Source organism: Pyxicephalus adspersus, chromosome 2 (assembly GCF_032062135.1).
Source record: "Pyxicephalus adspersus chromosome 2, UCB_Pads_2.0, whole genome shotgun sequence".
Classification (NCBI taxonomy): Eukaryota; Metazoa; Chordata; class Amphibia; order Anura; family Pyxicephalidae; genus Pyxicephalus; species Pyxicephalus adspersus.
Window position 1 is genome coordinate 80,823,951 of NC_092859.1, and position 13,212 is coordinate 80,837,162.

Here is a 13,212-nt window from a genome sequence, read left to right on the forward strand (position 1 = left end):
CTGTCGGCTTCCCTACCTTAATCCCTAATTTGTCTTTCTCTTCAGAAAGGTGCAGATAAACAGAATCATAGGTGCAAGTGGGGGGACACTTGTGGCTAACACCCCCCAAACTTTCATCACCATGGCATCAATACATAAACTTTGCCCATCAAAACACGCTGCCCTGTTACCCATGGCTGTACCCTACCAGTACCTGAACCCCAATTTCGTTTTGATAGGCAGAGTTTTATATGTTCTAATGATGCCATTGTGATAACATTTTAGGAGGTCCACAGATCCACAGATACTCCCCACACATTTTCAGTTTACTACACCCCCCCCATTCTAGAGAAATTGGGCTTCCAGTGTTAGAAGTGGGCAGTAATGTGTAACAGGGCAGTGCGTTTTGCCATAGTAATGACATTTTTGTGTGGGGGTTATCCAAAGGTGTCCCCCCACTGCACCTACATTTTTGGTTTCCTACCCCTCTACCATTCTAGGGGAATAGGGGTTCAAGGAAGAGAAGCAGACAGGATACCAAAATATTATAGTTATAGATTTGTGAGAGATAAGTATACATTTAGGGGCCCTTCTCCAATGCTCCTTTCTATGTAAGTGGCCCCAGGAGTCCTCAATTTGCATTTTTAATTAAGGACTTCAGGCACACTTGTTTTTATTACTGCAACCCCAATGTTACGTTTTCACAGGATTTTACAATTCTGATCCCCATATCATGAAATTTGTGTTGAAGCTGGGGTGCTGAAATTGTGAATGGTGCTAACTATTAGTGTTCCCTGTGCACCCTGAAAATTTCAAATCATTATGACATACACAGAGAGCTGTAAGGCTAAGGAATGTGACATGCAGCATTTATACACACTGCACTGATGACGTCATTACACATGCCCACTGGGCGGAGACATTGTTTGCACAATTTTTTTTTCTAAAGTTTTGGCACAGCTATGAGATGGGGGAAGGACAGCCTGTGTCCTGATGTGCTGTGCTCTCCTCACCCGCCCGGCTCTTATCAGCTATCAGCTCTTATCAGCGGAGAACTAGCGAGCTGAGAGCAGCCTCTCCGGTGTCCGTTCAGAGCTGCTGAAAAGTGCCGGGCAGAAAAATCACAGCAGGTGGGGGGCCTGCCCCCCAAAAACGGGCTGGGCCGAACTATGACTGTGTTAATGACATATGACTATGGTAGGGACATTGGATTGTGAGCCCCTTCGAAGGACAGTTAGTGACATGACTATGGGCTTTGTAAAGCTCTGCTTAATATGTTGGTGCTATATAAATATTAATAAGAAGAATGTTGCTAAACAAGACAGTGGATCTATTTAGTTATATAACCTGTGTAATTGTGATATGCTAGTTTAAGGTAGTCCTCCATTCCTACATAAAACTATTACATTCTGAAAAGAGATGGTAATTTAGGGGCTAAGGTCAACCTTTAGTTGCTTGGTTTTTCGGATGCCACAGTATTTGGCCAGCCTTCACAAGCAAATATTTAGTACCTTGTTTGAAAATGTAATACTAACAATGCAATATATAGAAAATAATATATAATAAAATTTGTTTTGTATTCTCATCAGATTCCATAGATGTATCCAGAATCTTTTCCAAGGCGACTCAGCAATTGGTGGACTTGGAAGCTTTTGTGGAGGCAGCCCGCCATTATTCTTTATTAAATATGGGATTGTGCACACCCATTGAGGAAATGATTGATGTTTTTGCTGCTCAAAGAACAGAGGAAACAAGTAAGTTTATGTCAAGGTGTTATGGCAGGTCCCACAATTGGATATTACTACAAAAAAGTTTATGTCTGCGGGTGCTGTGAGAGGGAGACTGTTCTGTGTGTGGAGGTAAGTATGACTTTCAAAAATCTGGCATTCCTCAGGGTGGGAGGTTGCCAGATTTTTGAATGTCGACTGTAAATAAATATAATGAATGTCAAATAAATCCTAATTGTATTTTTCTATTTACTAATGTCACTTTAAAATTTAGAACTTGAAGTGTTTATCAGGGAACAAATAATCAAGAAGAGCTTGTATTTGAGAGAGAAATCAGATATTGTGCAGCTAGGTGACTTTGCCAGGGCTGACTTTAACAACTGCATCGACTGTATGGAATCTTCTCTTCCCTTGACCTTTAAGTTCCCCCAGAGGATCCTGTTCTCTCCAAGCAAAATCTTGCAGATGGACTTCTAGTTTTACCTGTTTTATTAGTTAAATGTATTAGGTCATCTGAACTACTGAACTTTGGAAAGCTCAGTGAGATAATTGAAAGTGTGGTTTTTCAAACACCAGTATGATATTTGAAAATGGACATTAGATGTATAAATGTTGTCTACATTTTTTGTTTATTATTTCTTAGCTGTCTAGTGATTCCAGCAAACCTGGAACGGATCTAGTCCAGGAATAAAACATTTGCCAACAAATAGAAAATTACTTTTAGGAAATCCATTCCAGGTTTGCTGGATCACCCAGGTTCACTGATGAAAGTGCATTCTCTCCATCCTTGGAGAGCTTTAATAAATGAGCCATATACACTTCATATATACTTTTCCATTTTTTAAGAACAGTGCAAGCATTCATATTGGTGCAACAATGATTTGTTAACCAATTCTTGTTTGAATATGTTTAACATTTGTGTGGGTAAATGGAAGATGGTCCCTCCTGATGCATCATTACCAGCTCTTATTAGCTCAAAAATCCAGACCTCACACTTCTAACTTACACATTAGTAGTGACTGGTCCACAACTAGTGGGTTTGATTTATAGAGGAAAAAATGGTTGTTTACTTGTAAAGTAAAAGAATGACTGGATACCCAGTCATCAAGAAATAACACAGTTGACAGTTTAATAACTATAACTAAATGTTTTCAACTAACTTATTTTGTTTAGTTGTCATTTTGTTTGCAACTAATCATTGTGTTTTCTCTTTTGATCAACAGATAAAGAAATAAAAACAGATCAGTTTATGAATGATAAAAAATCACATGAAGTCGCGATCATGTCACAGCTAGTAAAGGACATTACTAATATATTTCACATTAAACAGGTAAATGACTACTGTTTGTTAATGCTTGTTTTTAATGCAGACCTATGTTCATTTAAACTAAGCTCCATGGAACCATGGATAATGAAAGTGTAGTCATGCAAGCTTTAATTCTTGGGCTCTCTGGCTCTTCAAAAATCCAGAACAATGATTGAAGCATTTGGTATTCAGGACTTCTATGGTAACGCTGTGTCCCACCACTTTCCATTCACTTTGGTTACCTGTTGTGCAGTAAGAATCTCCTTCACACATTGCGGCCAATACATTGTAAAAAAGGCCACTGGGCCAGTAATAGAAACATAAACAATATTTCCTGAATTCAAATGTCTTATATTTGTGGGTGCCATTTGCTTGACAAAGAGATGCAGTCACTTAGAGTTACCTAATCATCCCAATGCTCTCAAACTTCAAGGTAAACATGAACACTTTGGACAGTAGATTTTTTTTCTCCTTTTTTCTACTTCTATCTATACATTAACTTTTTAAAATTGTTAGGCCATTGAATAGCAACAAGGCTTTTATCAGCCTTTGTGTTTTTATGCAAAGATTGCAGTATAACCTGCCCAAGCTGCCGCCAAAACAGACTAACTATTTTCGTGAAACATCTTGTTCAGGTTCCCTTTGTATACACAGAAGTAATGTTACTTTAATTTATGTTTCTTGTGGATATTCTAATTGATTTACTGTTGGAGTTAATAAAATACATATGCGAAAATTAATGTGGTAGTAATAATAAAACAAATATGTAGTGGTGGCTGCCATCTGCAGTAAGTGCAGAAATTACTGCCCAGGCAAATTGCTTTATTGTCTTTTTTTCTGGTTATATTTCTCAGACAGTATGAACTCTTCTGTTACAGGCATTTACAAAAAAGATGTGGACATCATAGGTGTTGACAGCAGAGATAGCAGACATATAGATTCGTTGTCTTAGCCTCGGTATTATATTTCAAAGCACTTTTTGGTCTGTGCCAAAAATAACTTCTAATCTGGGAATGAGTGCTCCCAGAATGCTAGAAAAGAATATGTAAAATATTTAAATGTAACTTATTTCCTACTCATTTTTTTCTGCTAGCTTAGCTACGTTATAAAGCCCTTTTATTTCATTTAAGACTTAAATAATGTTTTCTTTAGTAATATTTAAAAAAAAAAATCCTACATATATTACCATATTTATGTCTTTATAATACCATATTTTTGTCATCTTAGTAGGCGTGCCATATTTTCAGCTTGTGCATTTGTAATTACCTGCCTTGTATTGACATGAAATTGAAACACATTTTCAATCCTAAAACTCAACAAAATATGACTTGTAGGGCTGGGTTGTAGTGAGCAATGGCTATTCTGGCAAAGGCTCACCCCATCCCTATTTTGCAACATTCCATTTGTCCCTCATGCCAGTACACAATAGCCCTTCATGGACACACTCCGTTGACAGCAGACAGGCTGGGCAGGAAAAAAGCCTTCAAGACATCTTTTCCTTCTAGTGGGTCAGAAGGGACTCATTCCCTAGTGGGGAAGGGTTAGAATTAGCCATTTTTATTTAATGGGGAAATTCACCTTTTCTGTTTGATCTGGTGATTGTTTTTAGAGAAAGTGAGAAAAAACTAAAAAATATTAGTTGTCATTAGAGAAGAAGGGATAGGAAAATTCCCCATTGAGGATCAGTGCTTCTGTGACTGTAAACCACACAACATAGGAATGCATCTGTTGTTTCTTTCATGACCGTGCTGAATACAAAACAGGCCGTACACGGCGACTAATTGTAACACTATGGAGCAGACTCAGTGCACATATTTGACAATCTATCAGTGTGAGGCAGACCTATTTGGAGAATCTTAGGAAACTAACATTTCTCTCTTCAAATACCTTGCTGCCATGGATTTTATTTTTTAAATATATGACATTAATCTTCTAATTAGGCATAGCTACAGAACAGGTATAGCTTGGTCTCCCTCAGAAATTTAGGTTTTTAAAAAGAGAAAACAGAAACTGGTTGACCAGGACATACTCTTCAATTACATCAATATCTATGTACAGAACAACCAAGTGTAACATGTTTTGGACTGCAGCCCTCAATCATATCTTCCCGTACTTAGCCACTTTTCTTTTGACATGCTTGGTGAATCAGCACCACTGTATTGTTTCAAGATTGGAAACAATACCTGTTCTAGCCATTTGCTTTCCTGCTAAATATATAAAACATTATTCTGGATATCTTACTTAATCACTTAAACCTCATTATTTCCTTTGGATTTAATATTATTTATCCACCTTTTTTGGCTCTTGCTCATGGGCAAAACTGAAAAGTACAAAAAATACTATATATGCCTTGCCATTGAAAATATATAACCACTTCTTCAAATATAGCTTTTGTAGTTTACACTTATATAGGGTCATATTGCTCTGGGATTACTAGGTGCTTCATGCTTTCAGTGGATTTCACCCAGCCATAAAGTACCTATATTAGTAGTCATTGCCAAGATCAATGATCTCACAGTGTTGTAGGCGTTATGGGAAATTAAAAAGCTTGTCGCCCTGTTGCATAGCCACAGCTGGAGCGAAGTCAAAAACAAACCTTGTACTTCCCATTTTATTGATAGTCATCGTATTTCTTTGGGATACTGATTAAACTAAAAGGTCACCCTTTTGAAAATGAGTAAGAGGGTTTCCATAATAAATTTAGAAATCACTGGAAACCTAACTGGATTCAGATCTTTTCCAGCACTTTTCCGGCAAAATGAAAGCTTGCTTTTTTTTCTTCCTTGCTTACGTAATTGCATTTGTGTTCTTCAGCCCGTTTTGAAACAGTAAAGATCTTGTTGATACTGTTTTGGTGATTTTTTTTCTGGCTTTGCTTTTTTCCTTAAGATTTACAGTGCATTTAATATTTAACACACAGGTGCGTGCTATTCTTTTCTATTAGTTTGCCTATGAAATGCTTAGATTATTTTCGCCAGCCTGTAAACCATTTATTTTAGGGGAGAGTAAAGTCTTTCAAGCTGCATATATCTTCTCTGGTTATTTAAAAGGGGTTTCTTGTTACTTCTACTTTTTCAGGCTTGGCTAAGTAGAAGTAGAAAAAGGTTCAATAGAGACTGTTAAGAATTTGTTGCCAAATTAGTCCATAAAACATTGTAAAAATAGATTTAATTAAAAAATATAGAGCATTGAAATCACAGCACATGTTTTACACCAGATTTCATTTCCTCTGGGCACCTTGTGGTTTCAAGTTGTGGAGAAGTAATGAATTTTTCAGTACTCCATACTTCACTGGCAGCTCTTTGATCTCTAATAGGTGGTTTGGAAATTTGTTTTTGTTGTGGGCTTTTACTGGCACTTGTAGAAAATAGTTAAAGGGGCTGCTATATATCGTTTTAAATTAATGACTTTGTGGACGCTTTTGGTGTTAACGTGCTTAGTTCAAGATGAAAACTGCTAAAGTAGCCATAAAAAGCATGTTTCTTTTGTCTATATTCTGGTAAAGAGATTTTTAAAGTGTTAAAATCTTCATTTTAGAGTTAAAGCTAAAGTTATTTTAAAGATTTAATGTAAGCCTATCATGATAACCTCTACCCGGATGCCTGATGGATCCCAACATGTCTGTCACCTTTGACCTAACTACCTGAACTAATTTTGGATATTATTATACTTACTCTTGTGTCTACAGGAAGTCAGGACATGTAACGGGTAAGTAAGATGGCAAAGGAAAACCTGGCAAGGTTTTTGTCTTTCCCTATGCGTTCCAAAAATGTTTTGGCTTTAGATATACTTTAAATTTAGTTTTTTGACTGGAACAATTACCATTTAAACAAATCTAGATTCACAATATTTGGCTCAATTATATCACTTTGGATCAATTGCCACTGTCCATTATGCTATGCTGAGTTCTGCACACCTTGGCTCCCAGTTTACAACCCATTCATAAATGGTCTGGCCATTAATTAGTGATGTTGTGATGTTCCCTCCCGATTCACAGATCATGACTCATCAGGTTCTCCTTTTAACAGTTTTTAGGTGATTTAAGGCAAATGAGAGTTTGCTGAACCTTTTAATACTACTGAAACTTTATCATTCATACATTAGGCCTGATTTATCAAAGATTTCCAAGACTGGAGAAGATAGGCAATCATGGGAGAATCTGGGTGATTCAGCAAAATTGGAGTGGATTTCTTAAAAATCATTGGATTTTATTTGGCAAATGTTTTTATTCCTGCGCGAATGCCAGTCCAGGAGAGCTTTAATAAATCATTACGGCGGTATACATACGCAAAAGGTACCTTTCCGTATTTCCAGTAGACATGGAATCATATTTCAAAACAATACCCAGATCTCCTTAAATCATTTTTCTTGAAGTAAGACAACCAAGACTTGTGAATAACTGTATGCATATTCTTCATCAGCTTGTGTTTCCTATTGTTGTTGAGTGGATAGCAATACACAATATACCAGCATGCTTCTTTTGGTAATCCTTTATGTTTACAAGAGTTTAAAGGCTTTCATAAATCCTTTCCCACTGTTTTATTTTTGTATTTTTATTTTCTGTCTGACTGACAATATCTTGAAGCAAATACCCAGATAATTTTAGGTCATACTAGAACTTTCCATAAGGTAATGAGATGTAAGTATAGGGACTGACACAAAAGCTAAAAATGTAATTAATGTATTTGATTTTTAGTAAACAAAAAAAAGAAAAGTTTCGGGAAAGTCTATAGTTATTATTCTGCAAATATGTATAATGTTTTCTAGTTTTGATTTGAATAATGCTTTATGCTGCTTTGCTTTTAAGCATAAATAAAGCTACAGGGTTGCTCGGGAATTCAGTGAAAATGACTGGATATGGAGGATATACCAGATAGGTCTGACCCCTCTTCTGACTTTTTTTGTGGTATTTTGGAGCTTACATGTTGGATAAAGACCCTCCGAATGAGTGTTGCAGCATGAATATAATTGCTGTAAATTATATATTTTCCCACTCCTCCCCTATTTAAAAGTAACATATATTTATTGTAATATCAATATCTTAGAAGCTTTGTTTCTTTGTATAGTCTGAAATTAAACATGTATACAAAAGCAGCAATATTTGCATATTATATATACAGGCACAACTTTGTTTACTGCTGCTGTGCTTTACTCCTCGTTTTCACATTCCATTTATTTTTTCAACCATTGCATTTGCTACTAAATGTTATGTTGTTATGTTACTATGTTTGCTAAATGTACTTAGTTACTGTGAATTGTGAGAATATTAAAGAATACTGTAAAAAATGTACAAAGCAAAGCTGTAAACATTATGTGAAATAATAAGTTAAACAATATATAATAAAAATGTGCAAAGAAAATATACTATACTTTCCCTTTCAGCTTGGCATACATTTCTGCTGTGCTGTTGTTAATGTATTTACAGGATATATTTTTCTTTTCTTTGTAGGTTATTGATTTGGGAGCTGGAAAAGGTTATTTAAGTTCATATTTATCCATGCGTTATGGCCTAAATGTTTATGGGCTTGATTCTTCCCATACCAATACAGATGGAGCTAACAAGAGAAACCGGAAATTGAAAAAATATTGGCAAGTCTATAAAACAAATGCAAGAACCACTTCAAAAGCACGGAAATCTGAGGAAAGGGAAGAAAGTTTATTGCCAACAAATCATTGTCCAGATACAAATGCTGATCAAGACATTTCAAGACCAAGAGGGGATGATTCTATTTCAAATACAGTTGAAGACAAAATTAGCTCTTTTACTTATGCTTCTGAGCAGTCAGACCAGAAAGACAGCATGCACTCTGTTCATCCAACACAGAATATGGTGGATTCCTCTTCCTTTTTGGATGTTTTGCCCACAGGGGCTGTTGAGTTGCCTCCCTCATCTGATGTTTCCAAAGTTCTCAGTCACCAAGAAAAGGAGAGGCGGAAAATGGAGAACATAAAGGCTAAAAACTTGAATGAGTCCCATGTTTACTCACCCCTCACTTCTTATGTCACTGCTGAGACGGAGCTTCATGACCTAATTACTGATCTAGAGGTTATCTTCCTTTCATTTTTCTTTGCATATGTAAACAGCTGTCATATCCAGAAAGCAGGCCCTAATTAATTTCACAGTGCAGGGATTTTCGTTTTGCCTTTGTCTTCTTACTATAATTGAAATGGATTGGCCATGGATTTTGTTCTGGTATTCTAAATTTTCAGTATTTTTTTTATAACTTTCTAGATTTGTCAAATTTGCAAATAACTTGAAAACAAGTCTAAAATGAAATAATTCACATATAAAGAATTAATTTCTTTATCTAATAGCTGTATCCTGTCTTAGTTATGGTTTATTTGTGGATTACAATTCAAATCAGTTTTATGGTTTTTCTATGCCATATATCTCTCTATAAAACCCTCTCTTAGTTTTGTCTAAGGGAGGAAACCCACGCAAACACAGGGAGAATCTGCAAACTCCATGCAGATAGTGTCCTGGCCGAGATTCGAACCTGGTGCTGCAAAGGCCAGAGTGATAACCTTGGTTTCATGTTAGAAAGCATAAGAGATGCACATAAGGACTCTTAGTCATTTTTTGAGGTGGGTTGATTGCAGAAAGTCACATACTAGGGTCAGAATCTTATAACTGCATGCTTATCCTGGTTGAGTGTGCACAGTATTGTAGCTGAAGCAAGGTGAGGCACACAGTGTACCAAGCCTCACTAGTCCATCAAAGAACCCTGCAAGGAATGATGGATATTGCTATGGACAACTTCCAGGTTACACCTCTCAGGCACACTGGAGCAGGCAGCCAAAATGTGAGGTACCATAAAAATAATCTCTGAACTAGTAACAAGCCTAAAGATCAGAATGGGCAGTGACCAGATTTAGCCAGAAATAAGCGGGGGGTTACAACTGGAGAAGCAGTAGGAAAGTATGTGGGAGGCAGCAGGGGCTTAGCACTAGCATAATGATGCATTGCTTGAATGCTGAGCAATGTACTACTACACCTTAAAGTGTCCTAGCTAGTCAGGTGAGCCACTTCATGCTTGTATCTGGAGCTTTTGCTCTCGTTGAAACCTAGAAGGGTATGCGGGGTGAACGTTCATGACCTAGCCATTGAATAGTCTTCCTTTAACCAAGCCAGTGCTCAGATTTGCACACTACTATTGTATTTAAACACCTGGTTTGCTATTCTTAAGGTCCAGAGCAGCATCATGGTTTTCTCTCAATTAGGATATTAAGATCTGGCAAATTTTAAGGTCATTTTATACTTTACCTATCTTTAATTACAATATAGAGTTTGATAACTCTACAATGCAGCAGGTTTCTAATGTGGCTTTTATTGTAAAATTTTCTGTGTGATTTTTAAACAACACTGTTACTTTCTCATTCTAGGAATCCATTATGGTTGGGTTGCATACATGTGGGGATCTAGCACCAAATACTTTGCGTATTTTTGTTGCAAAACCAGAAGTTAAAGCTGTGTGCAGTGTTGGCTGTTGTTATCATTTTCTTTCAGAAGAATTTGAGACTCTAGAAGGTAGGGTAATACTTTTTCATATTTATGTAACAATGTATTATGTTTCTTTACAACATTTAACATGGTATGCTCTCTATATGTCCTACTACACGAATAAGGACTTTCTTTTTTTTTTACATCTTCCCCTACATAATTTAGTGTTTAATGATATCCAGACACTGAGTATGAGAATGTTTACATCTTGCACTGTTTTGCTCCCTGCCCCTGTACAGGACCACAGTGAAACCATAGTATCTTTCAAGTTCACAAAACTAAACAGCAGAGGTTGGGTAAAACTCATTCTCTAAAATGGAAATAATGTACCTTCAAAATACTGAATTACTTTGGTGTCTTTATGATGCAGCATGCAGAATGCAGGAATAATGCATGATTATATTAAACATTGTAACATGTTATTCACCTTAAGGACTATTGATCTCTGACCTGTGTCATTCGCTGCACATGCCTCTGTAGGTATCTCTTCTGCATCATCAATAAGATATAACAATTCCTTATACTAAAATGAGTGGCTGCCACTGTACCATTCTTTTTGTTTTACGTGCACTGCAGTAAATACCGTATCTGTATGCAGCACATGCTCTCATTCAAGAACTATGTGTGCAGGTGCCTGCTGAATTTTACATGACAGAGGTTTTTTGATACATATCTGACTGAGGACTTGCATGATAAAAGTAGGTATAGTAGATCTTTACTGATGGAACTTTTTCAGCATTGTTATTTGGATATTTATGTCTAAATAACAGTAAGGATAAAAAGGCAGAAGCAAAAATTCAGATGAATTTCAAATTAAAAGCTAGTCTTTTTTGTGACAATGTCATAAAAAGTTAGCAAACAGTAGGCTCATTACTGGAATAACAATTCAATCATTAGGTTAGTTTTTGGTCAATCTGCAAAATAGCAGGAACAGCCAATATTGCTGCAACTACTTTCTGCCAACATCTATGCCATATAGCAATGGCTTCATGGCATTTCACAGGGCACTTGTTGGTGACTACAGTAGACCATGACTATAATCGGAAGACCAAGTGACAGGGAAACATTGCTGCAACGCACTTGGGACACAGTTACAGGGTGTTGTCACTCAACATTTGGAATCATCTGAAAAATACCCTCCATGGCAGATTTGCCAGGTATTATTTCAATAAAAATGATTTAAAGCAGAGCTACATTGACAAGAAAGAATGTAGGCTGCTATTAATGAACTCAGGGCAGCATGGTAGGCTTGTTGGCCAAGTCATTATCTGCATTGATTTTGCATGTTCTCACCGTGTTTGCGTAGGTTTCCTTCGGGTACTCCGGTTTCCTCCAACATTCCAAAAACATGCAGTTAGATAAATTGGCTTCCTCTCAAAATTGACCTTGGACTGTGTTAAAGATTAACATATGGATTTTAAGGTCTTCCGGGCAGGGTCTTCTCCCCTGTGTAACTGTCATATGTATTATACAGCGCTGCATAATCTAAATTTAGTGGGTGCAGCAGTAGTGAGCAGAATAGGGATCTTGTGGGTGAAATGAGCATGATGGCATTTGACCTGATCAGAGAATCTGAATGATTGAGTAAGATAAAAAAACACCAGTTATACAAAATCATTCCTCCTGACAGAGTATTTTTTTTTAAACAAAAGCATGATTTCACTGGTTTTCAGTTCAGAGGCAGGGGTGCAACATATATTGTCTACTCCAGTCTGTAAGTAATGGGCTAGCTTTCACATTGTGATGATGCTAACATTGGCTTTTTAATTATCAGTAACATTCTCTTTGCATTTGACACCAGAAGTGAAACCCAATTCTTCTATAAAACAGTCATTTTCAGTAATAATTAAAAAAAATAATAATGGCAAACGCACTACACCATTTAGGAGTATGTATTGTACAGCATAGCTTACAAAGTGCTACAGATGGGAACTAGGCAACATACAGTACCGCTTACAAAATTTGTTCCGGAGTACATTATGTACATAACTACTTGCAGTGATCAGGAGTATATAATGTGCAGTACAGTTTACAAACTGGAATCAGGAGTATGTGACATAAAGCACAAATGCATTGGTCAGGTGTATGCTTGGGCACGCATTGTACAAAATGGCCAATGTAGTTCCACCATTTATTGTTGGTCAGTTCTAAAAAAAAAATAAACAGTTGCTGTGGTGGTTAGTGGTAGTTTTGCTAAATATATTATTAGTTTTACTGTTTGTTTACCTGAGAAAGGGCTCTTTGCTTGAATAGTTCTGTTGAAGCATGGCACCGCGAGAGGGAAATTAGTCGGCTAAGGACTGCCTGAGCTGAGTGTTACTAGATCCCCAATCTCTACTGACAATGTTCTTCATTAACCTCACCTCAAGTCCTAATGAATAATAAAGCTTTTATAACAAAGGATGCCAATACAGAAATGTATATCTGTATGTAAAATAGGACAGAAGTAGCTGTTTCTTCCTTTACCCTTTTAATGTCATGAATAACTTTATGAATGGAATGAAACAAGGTGACAGTCTGGGAAGCCATATAGGAGCCCCGATGTCATCTATATATAAGCTGTAACAGTATTGCACTAGCACCGTTTGTAGGAAGGACAATAACATTTTTCCTATTTGTGAACAATTGAGCAACCTTGTTGGGCACATAGTTAGGCATGCAAACAATTTACACTACCATCATTATCATAACCTAGCAAA

General features: G+C 36.7%; 1 protein-coding gene across 3 annotated transcripts in view; it reads left to right on the forward strand.

The window, feature by feature from the left end:
• The window catches only part of METTL25 (methyltransferase like 25), an 85,583-nt gene that overhangs the window by 31,077 nt on the left and 41,294 nt on the right, over nt 1-13,212 (forward strand). For 2 of the 3 annotated variants that reach the window (XM_072401213.1, XM_072401215.1), the window contains 4 exons: nt 1,569-1,733; nt 2,930-3,036; nt 8,462-9,058; nt 10,396-10,540. In XM_072401213.1, the coding sequence (XP_072257314.1) occupies nt 1,569-1,733; nt 2,930-3,036; nt 8,462-9,058; nt 10,396-10,540 (1,014 nt within the window). Of the gene's footprint in view, nt 1-1,063; nt 1,177-1,568; nt 1,734-2,929; nt 3,037-8,461; nt 9,059-10,395; nt 10,541-13,212 lie in introns of those variants that run through there. The other variant, XM_072401214.1, reaches the window with a different exon arrangement.